Below are 19,685 nucleotides of genomic sequence, written 5' to 3'. Positions count from 1 at the left end.
TACTCTAAAAGTAGAAAGAGCTTTCCATTTAGTTAGTGTTTAGATGTGTTAATAGGTTTTTAATAGTATAGTGGACTGAGGCTTTATGGTAACTAAATACAGCTACTCGAAGCATCTGTTGGGCCCAAGTGACAGTCCAAGGGAAGGGAATTTATTAATTCTCATATTTTACCCGAGTAACATAAATAACCAGGAGTACTTGAACTTTCATGTCAGTTATCAAAATTAGCGGTTTTAAACGATGATTTCATGAAATTATTAAGTTTATAATAATTGTAGTAGTTAGGTATTATATACCTATCCTGCTTTAAAAGCTAACTTAATTAACTTAATTAATTAAAAGCTAACTTAATTAACTTAATGTGGAATATAAAGATCCCTAAAGATCCCTAATGCTATCAAGGAGTTTTTTTTAGCATTTTATTCTGTATTACTTTTGCAATAAGTCACATTTCCATTCAATCGGATGTGATGTATTGAGAGCTTGAAAATGTTTGACCCGGATTGATGGAAGCCTTCAAAGCTTTTTATACGAATTCTCCTATTCTATACGTTGCTTTGTTTTCTAAAAAGTCGTATATTTTCTGAAAAAATACGAATATAATTCTCTTCCCCCGTTCAGGTAATGTTAATATTTGTCATTGTGTCTCTAATAAATATTTACGGCTGAACAATTTACGAGTGCGGGCCCACAAACGCGGCTTATCTTTGCGTCGTAACTCTTCATTTTCGATTCATAAATGGAGAGGAAAAAGTAGCGTGAAATTTATGAATCGTCTTTTTTTGTACGGGTTGAAAAATTGTTTTAATATTCTTATAGGCTCGGGAAATTAGTTGCAATTAAGGGGGCGCATAAAGCAAAATAACCAATCTTCTATTAGATGATACGTGTAATATGCAAGACCAAATCTAAAAAATAAAATATATATCAAACTAGATGATATGTTCAACGATTCTGTTTAATCAAAAACATAAAATATTAAAATTGACTCGATAAAAAAAAATCACCAAGTTAGCTCTAATTTTCACACTTTTACGTTTTCTACTTGACATGGTAATACTTACCTATTATGATTTTTTTTCATAAACAATTATATTAAAACATTTGCAAGATATTTGTCAGAGCATTTTGTGTAATTACTTTTAGTTTTGGTTTTATCTGCGATAAACCACTTTTGGCGCTCTTTTTTTCTCGAGATAAACGTTTGATTTTGTCTTGCATATTACACGTATCATCTAATAGAAGATTGGTTATTTTGCTTTATGCGCCCCCTTAAGGTTAGTCTATGAAATTCAAAGGCGTTCGTGTTCTTATCAAGAGCCGAATATAACACACCTAATTAAATTAATTAAGATATGTTTTTGTTACTCGTTCCCGGGGTTGGTTTGTAAATAAGCTAATAATATACTCATTAACCTCAATTATTAATTAACAAAACATTATGCCTATAGGGTATTAAGAAGAGAGGGTTTAAATTTTAGTACCTCATAATTAGCGGTTTATTTGTTTTAGAATTAACAAGTTAGTCTTTTATAAGGAAACCTAAACATTTTGGGAAGTGACACAATATTGATATGTGATCATCATTATAAGGTTATGGACATACACACAAATTCTTGATTCAATATAGTTTTCTCCTTGATGGAGAGAAAATTCACTCGATTCTCAGGGTTTTTTACGGTTATTTTTTTATAAAGAGACATCTAATCTTCGTAATGCATTATAATACGCTGTAATGTACATTCTGAGGGTTTACGACTCATCATCCAGTAGTCCATACAGCTATTACAGTGTGTAATGCGTATAAAAGGTCTCTTAAAGTTTAATGGTTTCAGTAATGTCGGTCCCTGTAACGTACTAGTCTTTTTGTAGGCACATTACTTTGTACTGTGAAATAATGAGCGATGTATTGTTGTATGTTTAGTAATTGTTTCTTGTATGATAATAATTATAATTTATAACATACTAGCTTTCCGCCCGCGGCTTCGCCCTCGTTTTCAAAGAAAAACCTGTCCCCGTAGGATTTACGGGATAAAACCTATCCTATGTCCTTTCTCGGGTACCAAAATATCTCTATACCAAATTTCATGCAAATTGGTTCAGTAAAGGCGTGATTGAGTAACAGACAGACAGACAGAGTTACTTTCGCATTTATAATATTAGTATGGATGATGAAAAGCTTATGGTTATGTGAAGTGTGTACCTACCATTTTGTGGGGTGTGGTTGGTGAAGTAAGTATTTCAAACTGAAGGAGGTGAATGCAAAGATGTTTTGTTCGTGCTATAGCTTACGGCTCACTGTATTTAATACGTTAAACATTGTACAAGTTACCATCTCAGAAGATCTTAAGTTTAATTTTTCTTTGGGTAAATGCTGCCATGTTATTTGAGACTTTGAAAGAAATATCATTATTTAAATCGGACAAATATAATTATAACAACTTTTCCATTTTCCAATAAATGGTAATTTAAATACATATTTTCTTTTTCCCTTATTTTTCCGGAGTTTTCGTAATGGTAATCTTCCTTTTTAAATGTATCAGGAGTTCATTGAAGTTGTTCTACGGCGGCCTCGAGGGATCTTTTTTAAACTGCTTATTCTCTGGTGTGAATTTTATAAAACTGAACAATAAAAACAAAGGGATTTTTTTTTTAAATAGCCTTTCTTTTATTTTGATCTTATCATTAACTAGCTGCGCTTCGCGGTTTCACCCGCGTGGCTCCCCTCCTGTTGGTCTTACCGTAGTGATATATTATAGCCTATATCCTTCTTCGATAAATGGGCTATCTAACACCGAAATAATTTTTCAAATCGTACCAGTAGTTCCTGAGATTAGCACGTTCAAACAAACAAACTCTTCAGCTTTATAATATTAAGTATAGAATATAGATGATAGTAACTGTATTTGCGTAGGTCTTCAAGTCTTCAATGTATCTAATCGTTTCTGCTTCATAGGCGGAAAAATATGTGGTAAACGTAGGTAATCGCAATCAGCGTAAGAGGCAGATTAAACTCCGTTGAGTCGATAGTACTTAAACAATTACATAAAAGAGATAAATCTAATAAGTTAAACAGTTATGTTATTGGTTGTGCATATTCCATAAGGCAACTTTCTTTCTTTCTTCGTGGTTTCCTTGTATTAAATTAAAGTAGGTACCTATCAACTACAATGGAAGTTTTTCCGCAACGTTTGTTACATCTAAAAAGATTTGATACACAATTACCTACAGGAATGTCTCCTTAACTTATTATTATTAAATATTAATACATTTCCTGCTAATAAATTTAAATATAATTTGGAAAATCCAAAAGTGCACGCCTCATTTTTTTTTTTAATAAATATTTATTAATTATTTTTTTTGTTTATTTAATAACTATTAAACCACATCGAATCAGACCCTGAAAAATGAAAGGGTTCTATTCCTGAGCATACTCAAGCGTAAGAGAAAAAAAAAGACTCGATTAGTAAAGTATTTCGGTCGCTATCGTGTTAACAAGAAAAAGGATCCGCACATACAGACACACGGACGTCCAAGACAGAACTTTTTTAAACTGTTTTTTAACTAGTTTAAATGGGTTTGACGCACTTGGTGCACTTCTCAACTTGTACACCATGCTCAAATGGTGAACTTAGCAACTTCTACACTTCTCAAATGGTACACTTCGCGACTGGTACACGTCTCAAATGGTGCACTTCGCAAATGGTGCACTTTTTAAGATTAGTTGAGATTTGGAAAAATTGTGTAAAAATGAAAGAATTTTTAGTTTTGGATGTTTAATTTTTATAATTATGTCAACACAATAATAATAATTAAACTATACAGAATCACCTTAAACACTATAACATTTTGGGTCATTTTTATTTTTTCAAAAATATAAATGTGACTCGGATACTTACTTATAATAAAAATAATATAATTATGTCAAAAAAAAAAGTAGATTTACAGTAAAAAAATATCATAATAAAGATATGATATAATATCATATTATATCAATAACCTTTGTAATATTATTATTTAACTTTTAACTATTACTAATTAAATAAAAGCTTTAAATTAAATCATAACCTGTTTCTTAAAAACAAATTAGTAAAAGTAATAATAAGTAAAACTTAGTAATTCATCATAAATAATAATTATAATTATATAGAATAAAAAACAAAACTGTCAAGACTACGGTACTTAGAAATTTAGTTAAACGTTACTACCTACCTGTTTTATCGTTTTATTCAGTGTGTTGTTTTGTGTTTGCGTTTACGTTGAATATATTATTAGTACATTTTATTTTGTTTACTGTTCATGATGGATGAAGTAGTCGTTCAATTTGATACAAATCAAAGAGGGAATGATACGCTTATTTGTGGTTATTACTTTTACTAATTTGTTTTTAAGAAACAGGTTATGATTTAATTTAAAGCTTTTATTTAATTAGTAATAGTTAAAAGTTAAATAATAATATTACAAAGGTTATTGATATAATATGATATTATATCATATCTTTATTATGATATTTTTTTACTGTAAATCTACTTTTTTTTTGACATAATTATATTATTTTTATTATAAGTAAGTATCCGAGTCACATTTTTATTTTTGAAAAAATAAAAATGACCCAAAATGTTATAGTGTTTATGGTGATTCTGTATAGTTTAATTATTATTATTGTGTTGACATAATTATAAAAATTAAACATCCAAAACTAAAAATTCTTTCATTTTTACACAATTTTTCCAAATCTCAACTAATCTTAAAAAGTGCACCATTTGCGAAGTGCACCATTTGAGACGTGTACCAGTCGCGAAGTGTACCATTTGAGAAGTGTACAAGTTGCTAAGTTCACCATTTGAGCATGGTGTACAAGTTGAGAAGTGCACCAAGTGCGTCAAACCCGTTTAAATAACAAAAATGACATCAAAAATATCATGAACGTTAAAAATAGTGTTTTTTCTTAATATGTGTGTGTATGTATTATCTTACAAGTGCAATGTATGATACATAAAGACATTTTAAGTTTGAAAAATCAGATGTTTTGCGCGAAGTGACAGTAGTACCCACCTCAACGCTTCGCTTATGAGGCGTGCAATACGTAGATATCGTAAACGTAGATACAAATACCTACAAAGCTAATTAAAATCGCGAAATATGCGAGATGAAATGCCGTCGGCGCGGAGCGGAACTCGACGCTGATTGTTTTGCGAAGTCAATTGAAATTTAATGATATCCGAGATAGCATGTACGATACGAGTCTTCTTGAACTTGCGCTCAAGGTTTTATTGCTTTTGTTTGAAATGTAGGTAACAACGTAGAACTGAAGCACCAATTGTTCTTACCTCTGATACAATAATTAATGAGATTGTAACGTATTCGTACTGGATATTTCGTGTATAGATTTTTATGCTTATAACCGATTTGATTTGGCTACAAAATGTATAAAAAATTTGAAGTCTGATTGTGGGTAGTGATAACGTTTGTTGGTACTTTATGTTACAGTAGACCCATTTCCTGGAATGTCTCTTTCAAACTTTGATAATTAATTAGCTTAGTTTCGCTCGCTAAATTTTGTTCAAAATGAGTAGCAAAACAAGGATTATGTTATCAGGAATTCTCGAAATTACATCGATTAAATCTAAATGCTTTTCATACAACAATTATATCATTTATTTCCTTTCACCAAAAGTGTATCTCTCTTGAATGTTTTTAAAATTGTCTTCCGTATAGATATTATTATTTTCCTGTATCAAAATTATTTCGACAGGTATAAAAGGAAAATGTTTATTTTTGTTTCGCACACGCTCACTTTGAATATAAGTTTTGAAACAAGAGGGATTGTTTTCTTACTAATATTAGCGTAAGGCGCGGTTACCTATCTTAATCTCGAATTTTAATATTCCGAATATCATAATCCAGAAAACGTTTGGACATTTTTTCATAACCCCGAATTTTAAAATTTCGAAGTTTTGTTTGCCATATAATCGCAACTCCGAATTTCATTTGCCCATTTCTTTATTTGTACGACGTTTTACAATCCAGACGAATGAGTTCCAGACATACGAAATCTAAATGCACAAAATCCAGATGACCGTAATCCATATGTACGAAGGCCAGATTTTTAAAACACAAATTTTTGAAATACAGCTAATTGATATCCAGACAAACAATGTCCAGATTTTTTAAATTCAAATAAACGATATCCAGCAAAACGAAATCCTTCCAGGGGGCGCCGCACGAACCTAACCTAACCTTCTGAATAGATTTTAACACTTTTAACCACAGCTTTTAACCTTTCTGTAATGGGTAAGTAAAACAATAGCGAGTCGGTTCAAACCTAACCTAACCTACTGAGTCGAATTTGACACTTAAACCTTTCTGTAATGGGCAAGTAAAACAATAGCGAGTCGGTTCTGGCACTCGCCGGCCGCTGCCGCGGCACGCTCGCTTCGCTCGCTCGGCTCGTGCATGGGGGGTCACAGTTCAAACCTAACCTAACCTACTGAGTCGAATTTGACACTTAAACCTTTCTGTAATAGGCAAGTAAAACAATAGCGAGTCAGTTCTAGCGTGGGGGTCGTAGTTCAAACCTAACCTACTGAGTCGACTTTGACACCTGGTATGGACATGTAAAATAATAAATTTACTTACTGACAATGATTATTTTCAGTCGATAGTAAAGGTATAATCACGATTGTATGGAAATCAAATAAAAAGATTAAAATCTGGCAATAGTTTATCTGTTATATGATTATATGGGAACCAAATAAAAAGATTATGAAAATTTGGCAATAGTTTATTTGGAAAATGGTACGATGGGAAACAAAAAAAAGTATTCTGAGAATCTGGTATAATGAGATCTGTATTATGAGAATACGGGAAACAAAAAAATACTTTTTAAAAATCTGGTTTTGGTGCATCTGGAAATTGATTCATCTGGGAAATTAAAAAAGGAATTTTAAAAATTTGTCATTCATTACATCTGCCTTTTAAAAGTTCTAACAACCGTTTTCGGGGTTTTAAAATTCGGGTAATAGAAATTCGAGTTTTTAATAGGTTACCGTAAGGCGCGGGTCAAACACAAGCGGCGCGGGCGCGGGCGTGCCATAAGCGCACCTCTTGAATCTGTTTTGCACCACGTCCTTCTTATACATTTTGTATGAAAGAATTTTGGACAGGCGTCGAGACGGCACGCCACGGTTGTGCCAAGGTTGCGCCAAGGTTGCGCCTTTCCAAAATTATTTCATACAAAATGCCAATAGCGCACCCGATGCACGCCGGCAGCGCGCCCGCGGCGCGCCGCGCCGCTTGTATATGTCCCGCGCCTAAGAAAAGTTTCCCAACATGTTAGACGGCAAGTTTTCCGAGCTTAATTCAGACTTTATTTTACATGCATAATGAATTGCCAGCGGCGTCTCCAGCTTCATTTATGTGAAATATGGTATGGAATAAGTGTGGAATGCGAGAACGTTGTTCCTGCGACTCCTCTCATTTATAAGAGGGCGGGGAAACATTCACAAATTATGCTCTTAGAGTCGAATGAAAGCGAAATAGTGTCGTCATATGATCGTAGTAAATAGGTAATAATGAATATCATTGCCAGTTGTTACCGCTGGATAGTTGAATCACATAGAGAAATAAAAAAGCTATGTCCATATAAAAGGCCGGCAAAGCACGTATAACACTTCTAATGTTACAAGTGTTTATATGGGCGGTGGTGACCACTTACATTAGGTGGCCCATCTACCCTTTGCTTGCTCTGGCATATAAAATAATAATAAATAAAGACGACTAGAAGAATATTAGAAGAATAAATAGGATGAGATGTATGACAAACTTTTAAGGACCTTTTTATATAGATAGTATAAAATACCTTGCAGTGTGATTGTTGAAGGGCTGATAATTATACACATTGAGCGATAGGTCGCTTCTGCGAATTACTACAATTTAATTAAGGATCACTGATCGATGGTGGCTGATAGCTTCATTAATCGAACAGTAAGCTTAACCCTATTAATTAATAATGTTTAAAGTTTAAACCGAAGATTACCTACATAATAACGGTGAGGGTAAACTGAGAGATTACGATTATCATTATATTGCATTAATATCTTCTCTATTTACTTACACCACGAGCAGTTTCATACACGAGTTTCCTTTACTTATTACGCATTTCAATCAGAGTTTAGGCCAATTTTTCGTAGGTGTAAAAGTAATAGAAGTCACAACCAAACTGTCCGAGCAATTAATGTTAGGGATGAGAGTGTAGACCGTACAACAGTCGGATATATCGTGGATACGTCGCTTTTAATAAAAACTTTTCGCATTAGCCCCTAAGCGTTCTGCCCGAGGTATTGTTTTTGTTGTTACCACTGTATTGTTCTCATATAATCTCAAACTAGACAATGTTAATCTTGGATGAAGATATAGCTCAAGGGCGAGATCAGAAACGTGAAAACTATTATTTAGTTTTAATATTCATGTCTAACTTTTTTGTTTAGTGGTGTTGTGGTTTATGGTTGAAGATGGAACTGAATTTGAAATAACAACAAGCTTTAAAAAGTGTGTTTCTTAAATCCGTTTCATCCTTGTAAACAATAAAAAAGAAATGTCCACAGTTCATGTGGTTTATTAGCTGATCTCATTAACAACACATGTTGAGCATTGTTCAATTTTGCTCCGAAAATAAAAGCACTTTTATAATTAAAAATATCAGTAAGTAATTAACGCTTCCAGCGCAGCTCGGTCAAGCTGTGGTGTTTTATTAATAAATCAACATTTCAGCTTCGATAATAAATATTTTCATTTTTAATATCTTCATTCCAATAGAAATGTAAATATTCTCATTCGCAAATAGCTCGTTTAATTTGTTATAATTGGATTCAAAGATAATCTGGGGCGAACCTGGTAAAGATAACAAAAGATTGCGGCCCGCCCGGGGCCCTTTCTCGGCCAGGATGGGAAACGATTCACAGAAAATGAATTCAGCAAATTGCCTAACGACATTCATTAGTCGGCCATAACGGCCTAGATTTTTATCGCGACGTCAGCGCTCTCAGAGTTGCTGCTAGAGCAATTTTGTCAACATTTTTGAGATCTCAAGCATGGAAATTTTCAAGTATGCTGTTAGTGGATGATGAAAATAATGTAGAAATATGACGTTTCTCAAGTGAAAAGTTGTTGCCTGTATCTGCTTCGCTGCGGTTGTACGTAACTTTTTTAATATTAATTACGAAATTCATCCTGTAAGTTCAATTAGCATAATTGTGAACAAAAAGTAATCATATAAGTGTAGATCATATTATACTCTTGCTCATATCATGACACTTTACTTTTGGAAATTACATACGAAGTTTCATAACCAAACCATATTCTCATACTATGTGATTAATAGCTGTGAATTAATTAACTTTATGTGGACTATAAATCACTTAAAAAGAGGACAAAGCAGCTTGTTTTGTAGATTTTTTGGTGGAAATTTAATATGAAATAACCTAGTTACTCGATATACTCGTTTTAACCCACGCGTTTTATGGATAGCTATGAATAAATTTATATTTGTAAGTATATTCTATATACTATTTGTATATTCTATATAAAATAACTCGTTTTATTTCCATATATTATTTGTGCAGTTTTATTAAAAATTTTAATAGGTCAAGGGAATATGCAGTATCTACATAGAGAAGGGATAGCCTTTTGTCCGCGTATTTATATACAATTAGAATTTTAAAATTAAAGATAGGGACTGTCTGCATAAAGCTTATGGACTCAACGATTATAACCAAATATACCTATGTAAAAAATCAACAGCTCGATTATGAATATAGGCTATAGAGTATGTGTAGGTATTTTTATTAGAGAACGAAACACAGTGATGTTACTTAGAAAAGTTTTATTAAGTTCGTGAAAATTGCGAAAAAAATATCTGTCTTCTACGAAACTAATCAAAACTTATTGACACTTGTTTCGTATTGGATGCTTTATACAAATCATGAGTCATGACAAAATATTCTAATTTTGTGAAAAATTACTTTTTTTTTTGGAAAAACCAATAATAGATACTTACACACAAATAAATAGGTATTGTACAAATAAAATAAATCAATTTTCTAATGGAGGTTTATTTTGAAACAAAAAATCTAAATGATTAAAAAATATTTCTTAGATTTATTTTGACTTTGATCAACGCTTTCCAACTAGACTATAATCTGACTCATATAACAGAAATGTGATTTAATATACAACTTTGAAACAAATCTGCCAACACCTGAGTCCTGAGGGCAGGTCAGGTCAACCCTGAGTCAGGGGTAAGAATACTTCGACTTTGATTAGTTTCCTTTGAATCCTTGCGGCTTTAATACCGATATTTTATGTTACCGAGAAAAGGTAATAAACAGTTTAAGGTATGTACCTATCACTACATAGTATAAAACAAAGTCGCTTTCTCTGTCCCTATGTCCCTATGTCCCTTTGTACGCTTAAATCTTTGAAACTACGCAACCGATTTTGATGCGGTTTTTTTTAATAGATAGAGTGATTCAAGAGGAAGGTTTATATGTATAATTACACCCATTAAATAGTGGAGAACCCTATGTTGTGTTTTTTGACCTTTTTGAAAATGGCGTATTCTTCCCAAAAACCGCAATAGTGCGGCGTGGTTTTTTTATGAGTGATAGGCCTTATTACGAGCAATAATTCTATGCTAGTGACAAGCCGCACTTTTGCGTTTTTAGGGAGAAAAAAAATAAAAACGAAAATCTGAAAAACAAATATTTCTCGGTATTCGGAGGTAGTTTTCCAAAAATAAAAACTGGATAATATGCGCCCAAGGATGCTTTATAAGACTATATTTATTTAAAATAAATATCTTAGACAGTTACGATTTTAGAATATATTTCAATATTTTTCATGAAAAATTCACCTAAAGTTTGTCATTTTTTTTAAAATAAAGTATAAGTAATTGACACGAGGTGTTCTACTCTTAAATTATAAATACATCCCTTGATCGATAAATACAATAAACACCACAGGGAAATTTTTTTGATCTAATGAAACAGTGCGGCCGGCCGCCTGGCTATATATGTATTTTATACCCGTGCGAAGCCGAAGCGGGCCGCTATGTTTTTATATACAACGTTCACAGTTTTTCTGTAGTGTATTTAGTACCAGCATTGCACCCGTGCGAAGCCGGGGCGGGTCGCTAGTTATGAATAAAATACGATGAGTATGAAATAAATAGCCTAAATATAAATATGTATATGAATGAAAGTAAGATTAAAGCAAAGTTAGGTAGGTAATAAATATTAAAAGCAACCAACTTTACTGCTGTTACCCAAAGAATATTAGGTATGAACATAAAAAAATAACTAACTTTAACATTAATAAAGAAAAGTATGATACCTACTCCTTGCTTTTATGACTTTCATGACACTCAAAAATAAGTTCCTGGTAAACGAATAACCTCTTAAAATATTACTTTAATAATTGAGATCCAATTCAGTTATCTGTTAAAAAATAAAAAACAAAATTACTTTTCCGCTCCATTGCTATGGCGTGCTCAAAATTAAACAAGTAAGGGTGAAATTTTCATTAGGTACTCAAGCTTTTAGAGAGGGTTCCAAAGTGGATTCTCGTAATGTACCTACTATGTTTACCTATATTTGTATATAAAAACATCTTTATCTTTGTTAAAAGTTAAAATTGAGCATTTTTATGTTGACACACTATTTTCTTTTTTCTGGGGTAAGGATAGCAAAATGGTTAAGGAAATAGTCATTAAAATTTAATTTTACTTTATATCGTTATAACGTGTTTGATTAGAGTTGATCTGTGGTAATATGCTAATAAGCATTAGCCGCGTCCAGACCGGCTGAGCGCGGCTCGCGAGGCGCGCTCAGACTTCCTGCTCGCGAGCCGTGGCACCAGAGCTATTTGTGAAAAGTTCCGAGCCGCGCTCGCGAGCCAAGGTGAGCCGGTTTGAGCATTCAGTTTAACTCCGTATAACGATGGAAAACCACGTTTTATTAGCTGCTGCGGCGCTTGTGTTGTCTGGATATATCATAAAAAAAAGAAAAAAGAAACAAAAAATCTGGATTAAAAAATTGTACCAAAACCGAATTTTTTATTTAAATGATCTGGATCTTTCGAATCCCATAACATTTTGAAGCTTCCGTAAAGTTGTACTAAGCGAATACTGTCTTCTTTATCCATTTTTGATTCTGGCTCGCGAGCATCGTTAAGTCCGTCCACACCGGGCGAGCAGCTCAGACTGAGCCGCCTTTGAGCATCGCCAAAAACCGACAACGCATGGCTCGGGGCTGAGCGCCGCTCGGCCGAGCCAACGTGCGCCCGAGGAAGCCCGAGCGCCGTCCACACCGGCCGAACTATTGGCTCGCGAGCGGGACTCGCGAGCCGCGCTCGGTCGGTCTGGACGCGGCTATTAGCTAACATATCATAAACTGAACTCTCATTAGATGTTTAAGTGCGTTCGCATAGTTAATTATTTATTTATGATGTTGGTAGTGGGTGGGAATTTATGGCGCTTAATATTTCAGTTTTAAAAATGTAATTAAATGAAACTAAATGTGCTGTTTGTATGTATTTCCATATCTATGTTGGTCGATATCTCTAATTTTAAACATTTAAGTTTTACCTTATTGATTTTTTAAAATAAAAAGAACTTTCTCGAATAAAATAGTGCCCTGTAATATATCGTTAACAGTGTACAATATTGAGTCCTTAAGTGTTTGTTCGTGGAGTCTCTAATGTTCACATAAATTCTCACACATTGTAGGAAATAGGGGTGCATTGTCTTTGTAAAGCTCCTGTTGCTTGCCACTTAAATACTCTTTTAGACTTTCTTTGAACATGGTTGCTTTTAATTGAATATTAACATTAATCAATCTCAAATAATCGTAATATTGATTTATTTTTCGACTTTATTGGCTTCACCTAGATGTGTGTATATAACTGACTCTTTTAGACTCGATTTTGACTGACTGAAAACAGACAGATTTTATTCAAACTTTGTAAAACAACACAATAATTGTGGTGACAATACAATAATTTCATAAGTTTATTAAACCGTATTATTCTATTTTTATTGACGTGACAACGTCTTATAATTCGATAGCTCCGGTTCCACGCACGAAAAAACATGACTCATGCCGCATGCGGCGTTACCTCGCTCTGAGGCGTTCCATGTAAGGCTTGAAGTGCAAGCGACAGCGTGGAACGAGCGATAAAGAAGTATAATCGGACGTTGTCACGTTCAACTATCGTCAGTAAACCGACTTTACAGACACCCAATTTTTTACTATATACGTATTCCTTCAAAGCCCCGTGCTACAAGATATAACTGTCCCCATTATAACAGTCATTTACACACCCTACAACGTACTCAACAATTCTAATGTACGAACTATTCACTTATCTTAATAACCATATGTGTTACACTTCGCAACTACCATTAACCGCGAACCCACTCCTAGTTTACTTAATCATCTTCTAAGCTGTAGAACTTATTAATGTATCATCATACATTAGAATATTTGTAAAGATTAATATTTCACTAGTATCAAGAGGCGGTTTCACTCACCTGCTTACTTAAAAATCTATGTGTTAACCAGTCTATTATAAACCATCTTAATCTTAAATCCAAACAGACTGGTCTACATATAGTATGAAATGTTTTCTGATGAATGCAACATCACAAGTTTTCGCGTCTCGCACTTAGTAATACTTAAAATGAAAATTAGAAGTAAATTTTTATTAAGTCGAACTGTTTTTACCATATCAATCTCGATGATATTTGAACAGCTGCGCTTACGGACCGTTTCAATTTGGAGAATCGGCGATAAACACGTGTATCGAATACGTACTTTGGTACCAAACAAGATGTTTTATATCTGTAAGGCAAATGCGTTTCAAAGATGTTTCTACTTGTAAGTTTTGGTTTTGAAAATATTTTATCAGATTTTTCGGTACTTAGTCATCAGACATGAGTTTTAGCAGAGGTGATACCAGGTACTAATTTGAGATCCTAAAGTCGACGCAAATGACTGAAAAACAAGTAAATAAATTAAATACAACCTACGCCAGCTTTTTTTATTATCTAATCGTATAAATTAAAGAACAATGCTTATTTTTGCAAAGGAAACAGGAAACCCAGTGGTTTATGGTCGATGGTTGCATGTCTGGCTATGCGTGATCTGTGAGAAAAGCTACCGACTGTAACTTATTATTTTACGGCAAATGTCCCTAACAATTCAGAATGAAAAGTCAAGTTACAGTTTTTAAAGATTATTTGGCATAAGGAAGTTTGTAGGTTTTTCCATTTCTACACAAGCAATACGTTACAATGATGTCATAACTATATAGGTCGACGAACGTCATCAATTTCCCACTGTGGAAATAATACTGCTTCAAGATGACTGTATGCATGATGACCACTGATGTCTCATAAGACTTCCCTACCATAGTAATTTAATAATTCCTAATATTTTTTATTACGCGATTCACCATTTGCAAATGGAACTCATGGTCCATGCATTATTCAAATACAATGATTGCGTGACGTCAGCCGCCTTCATATCCCGGCTAGCCGGGCATTATGTCGGATGATTTATTACTTCCATATACTAGGAACATAGATTTTGTTAGCATGTCTGGTCGTCATTGTATTGTTAAGGCTCGCAGTTCCTTAGTTTATAATAAGTTATACCAGATAAGATTTAAAACAGTCATTATTACTTATAGCTGCGCTATGTGTGGAAGTAGGTAACTAATAGGAGTACGTAGTTGTTGAATTAATTCATAATATACAGGGTGTCCCAAAAAGTAGTGATATACTTAAGCTAGGAGGTAGAGGACCTAGAGGGCTATCCGAATCACCCCCATGTATGTTATGCGATTTTTCGTATTTTCGGAGTTATGACATTTTTTTCAATTTTTCATCTATCGCTGAGTACGATGAGATTTTTATTTATGGTGACGTCAATTATTGCGAAAGATGCTTGATTTTGTTTGTGTGCTAAGCTAAAAGATAGGCCAATTCAGTATGGCAACATTTACTATCGTTAGATCTTTGAATGGAATAAAAAAAAGAATTAAATACCAAGAAAGATAAAATTACCCAGTATGTTCACTACTTCAAGGGCCCGTAAAAAAATAAAATCACATAAAAAAAGTTTTCCGTTTGGCTTTTAAAAACTTGCTCTATCTATCAGGTAGCTACCCTGAAAATTTCATTTTATTATTCAGAAGGCTTCAATCGAAAAATTGAAATCTAAATTTGGTAAGTGAAAAAATTGAATTAACATGATGATTAATAAAAACAAATTAAAACCAATAAAAAGGTGTTTAATTACCAGAAATTTTTAAAATGACGCCGCTGTTGCTCAGTGCAAGTGCGACATCACCGTAAAAAGTTGTCTTTTAAATGTCTGAATGCCCTTTTATCATTTTTAATGGTTTCTTCTGCTACTATGAATTTCCGGGTTATTTCGTCCAAATTGTGGCAGTCTCTCGTCTTTGTAGTATCCCCACGGAAAAAAATCAATAGGATTTATGTCCGGGGACCGTGGAGGCCAGGCTAAAGGGCAAAGATATCTTGAAAGATGGATTGGTCGTTGCAGCCTGCGCATGCGCCGGTGACGCCTGCCTTAAAGCCTGGCCTCCACGGTCCCTCAACCTAAACCCCATTGATTTGTTTCAATGGGGATACCAAAAAGACCTCGGCTACTTGACAGAATGCCACAATTTGGACGAAATAACCCGGAAATTCATAGTAGCAGAAGAAACCATTAAAAATGATAAAAGGGCATTCAGACATTTAAAAGACAACTTTTTACGGTGATGTCGCACTTGCATTGAGCAACAGCGGGATTATTTTAAAAAAAATCTGGTAATTAAACACCTATTTATTGGTTTTAATGATCATCATGTTATTAAAATTTTTGCACTTACCATATTTAGATTTCAATTTTTCGATTGAAGCCTTCTGAATAATAAAATGAAATTTTTAGGGTAGCTACCTGATAGATAGAGCAAGTTTTTAAAAGCCAGATGGAAAACTTTTTTTATGTGACTTTATTTTTTTATGGGCCCTTGAAGTTGTGAACATACTGGGTAATTTCATCTTTCTTGGCATTTAATTCTTTTTTTATTCCATTCAAAGATCTAACGATAGTAAATGTTAACATACTAAATTGGCCTCTCTTTCAGCTTAGCACACATAAAAAATCAAGCATCTAGCGCAATAATTCATGTCAACATAAATAAAAATCTCATCGTACTCAGCGATAGATAAAAAATTGAAAAAAATGTCATAACTCCGAAAATACGAAAAATCGCATAACATACATGGGGGTGATTCGGATAGCCCTCTAGGTCCTCTACCTCCCAGCTTCCGTTCATCACTACTTTTTGGGACACCCTGTATTTATTTATTTCAGATATTTACATTTACACTTAAATAGGTAGGTGGTACATGATGGATCGATACATATTCACGGGTAGGTAATATACAGGGTGTACCAAAAAGTAGTGATGAACGGAAGCTGAGAGGTAGAGGACCTAGAGGGCTATCCGAATCACCCCCATGTATGTTATGCGATTTTTCGTATTTTCGGAGTTATGACGTTTTTTTCAATTTTTCACCTATCGCCGAGTACGATGATATTTTCACTCATGCTGACGTCAATGATTGCGCAAGATGCTTGATTTTTTTTTGTGTGCTAAGCTGAAAGATAGGCCAATTCAGTATGGTAACATTTACTATCGTTAGATCTTTGAATGGAATAAAAAAAAGAATTAAATGGCAAGAAAGATAAAATTACCCAGTATGTTCACCACTTCAAGGGCCCGTAAAAAAATAAAATCACATAAAAAAAGTTTTCCATTTGACTTTTAAAAACTTGCTCTATCTATCAGATAGCTACCCTGAAAATTTCATTTTATTATTCAGAAGGCTTCAATCGAAAAATTTAAATCTAAATGTGGTAAGTGCAAAAATTGAATTAACATTATGATCATTAAAACCAATAAATAGGTGTTTATTTACCAGAAATTTTTAAAATAACCCCGCTGTTGCTCAATGCAAGTGCGACATCACCGTAAAAAGTTGTCTTTTAAATGTCTGAATGCCCTTTTATAATTTTTAATGGTTTCTTCTGCTACTATGAATTTCCGGGTTATTTCGTCCAAATTGTGGCAGTCTCTCGTCTTTGTAGTATACCCACGGAAAAAAAATCAATAGGGTTTGTGTCCGGAGACCGTGCAGGCCAGGCTAAAGGGCAAAGATACCCTGAAAGATGGATTGGTCGTTGCAGCCTGCGCATGCGCCGGTAACGCCTTCCTTAAAGCCTGGCCTCTACGGTCCCTCGACCTAAACCCCATTGATTTGTTTCAATGGGAATACTAAAAAGACCTCGGCTACTTGAGAGAATGCCATAATTTGGACGAAATAACCCGGAAATTTATAGTAGCAGAAGAAACCATTAAAAATGATAAAAGGGCATTCAGACATTTAAAAGACAACTTTTTACGGTGATGTCGCACTTGCATTGAGCAACAGCGGGGTTATTTTAAAAATTTCTGGAAATTATAAACACCTATTTATTGGTTTTAATGATCATCATGTTAATTCAATTTTTGCACTTACCACATTTAGATTTAAATTTTTCGATTGAAGCCTTCTGAATAATAAAATGAAATTTTCAGGGTAGCTATCTGATAGATAGAGCAAGTTTTTAAAAGTCAAACGGAAAACTTTTTTTATGTGATTTTATTTTTTTACGGGCCCTTGAAGTGGTGAACATACTGGGTAATTTTATCTTTCTTGCCATTTAATTCTTTTTTTTATTCCATTCAAAGATCTAACGATAGTAAATGTTACCATACTGAATTGGCCTATCTTTCAGCTTAGCACACAAAAAAAATCAAGCATCTTGCGCAATCATTGACGTCAGCATGAGTGAAAATATCATCGTACTCGGCGATAGGTGAAAAATTGAAAAAAACGTCATAACTCCGAAAATACGAAAAATCGCATAACATACATGGGGGTGATTCGGATAGCCCTCTAGGTCCTCTACCTCTCAGCTTCCGTTCATCACTACTTTTTGGTACACCCTGTATAGAAAGGTTCTGAATCTGAACTGTTTGTTTACGAGATTATCCATTACTATCTAACATAATGATAATATTTTTATCTGATTAATTACTTTTAATCAATATCATCTGAATGTAGGCAACTTTTATACGAGCCAGATTCTCACACCAACCATACTAATAGATACTCATTCGTGTTTTTGTCTCAAAATGCGGAAAATCTTCTGTAGGTTTGGTTAGTAGATATAGGCAGTTTAATCCCATTTACTAGGTACCTGATAAAATATCTTGTAAAAAAATTAAAGTACATACCTATAACAATAGAATAATATATGGAAAATGGAGATTTAAGTGTTATTTTCTTCCCCAGATCCGCTTACGATACCGTGAAACAGTCGAGAGTGGCCATCAAGAAAATATCACCGTTCGAACACCAGACCTACTGCCAGCGGACACTCAGAGAAATCAAAATCCTCACCAGGTTTAAGCATGAAAACGTGAGTGAAATATATACTTTATAATTTATTCTATGAATAATCTAAGGGATGGATGTGAAATGTGGCTTAGGTGCGGCTGTAATGCCTAGCAGGTAGCTTGATAGATCTTAATGTGATAAGCTACTCCATTTGAAACAAAGACAATATTAGTTGATTTCATTATCGTACTAAAACCGAAAATATATTTATTTATATAAAAAGAAATCAATAAGAAGTTGTTACCAATTTAAGTTAGTTTCGTTATTCTTAGTGCGTTCTAATACTGAACAACACTAAATACGAGTATTCGTTTACACTAAATGATCGCGAAAAAATGCACTTGCTCTAGCTCTAAGCTCGTTCGTTTGACGTAAATGCACCGTTACAGAATTGCGTATAAAAATCCGCGCAGTGAAAAAAAATTCAAAATTCTTTCATACAAAATGTATAAGAAGGACGTGGTGCAAAACAGATTCAAGAGGTGCACTTATGGCACGCCCGCGCCCGCGCCGCTTGTGTTTGACCCGCACCTAACGCACCTATTCTTGCTCATAAGTAATTATGTACTAGCAAACATTCCCACGAGCAATTCAATATTAACAGCAAAGCAGCAATTCTGCCGGACGGAGGTTCATCACTGTGACCGGACGGGATCCATTTCCTAAGAGATTGCATCCATTTTATTCAGTGTTTTTTCTCCAGCTAACAACACTTTTCCTCCCGGTTTTTAATCCCCCTAGAGACGCGTACATAGAAATTTATAGTCAAGCTTGTCGACGGCAAAATGGGAAAATGTTTTTATCTATTTTCATGCGATGCTGGCTATTTATGTTTTCTACAATAATAAGTATATACACGTGGAAGCATCGGAGTCTATATGGAGACATTTTATTTGTTGCAGATAATCGACATTCGGGATATTTTAAGAGCAGAAACAATTGAGCAGATGAAGGACGTCTACATCGTGCAGTGTCTAATGGAAACGGACTTATACAAATTATTAAAAACACAGGTAAGCTGTCTATGAAAAATTAATATACGTTGAATTTTCATTCCATTAGCATGTTATGTTTTAGTTTATTTATTGTTTAACTAACACTAATCCT

The 19,685-nt window shown here is 33.9% G+C and overlaps 1 protein-coding gene across 1 annotated transcript in view; it reads left to right on the top strand.

Moving 5' to 3' along the window:
- Positions 1-19,685, top strand: part of rl (Mitogen-activated protein kinase rl) — a 62,630-nt gene that overhangs the window by 16,837 nt on the left and 26,108 nt on the right. Inside the window, exons 2-3 of the mRNA XM_090105514.1 lie at positions 18,474-18,600; positions 19,481-19,591. Of these exons, the coding sequence (XP_089961640.1) occupies positions 18,474-18,600; positions 19,481-19,591 (238 nt within the window). The remainder of the gene's footprint in view (positions 1-18,473; positions 18,601-19,480; positions 19,592-19,685) is intronic.

Source organism: Colias eurytheme, chromosome 9 (genome assembly GCF_061535395.1).
Source record: "Colias eurytheme isolate Ceu_HAF_F1 chromosome 9, ilColEury1 Martin Lab GWU primary, whole genome shotgun sequence".
In the NCBI taxonomy this organism is placed as follows: domain Eukaryota; kingdom Metazoa; phylum Arthropoda; class Insecta; order Lepidoptera; family Pieridae; genus Colias; species Colias eurytheme.
Note: the sequence above shows the minus strand (reverse complement) of the source record. Positions and strands in the feature narration are given on the sequence as shown.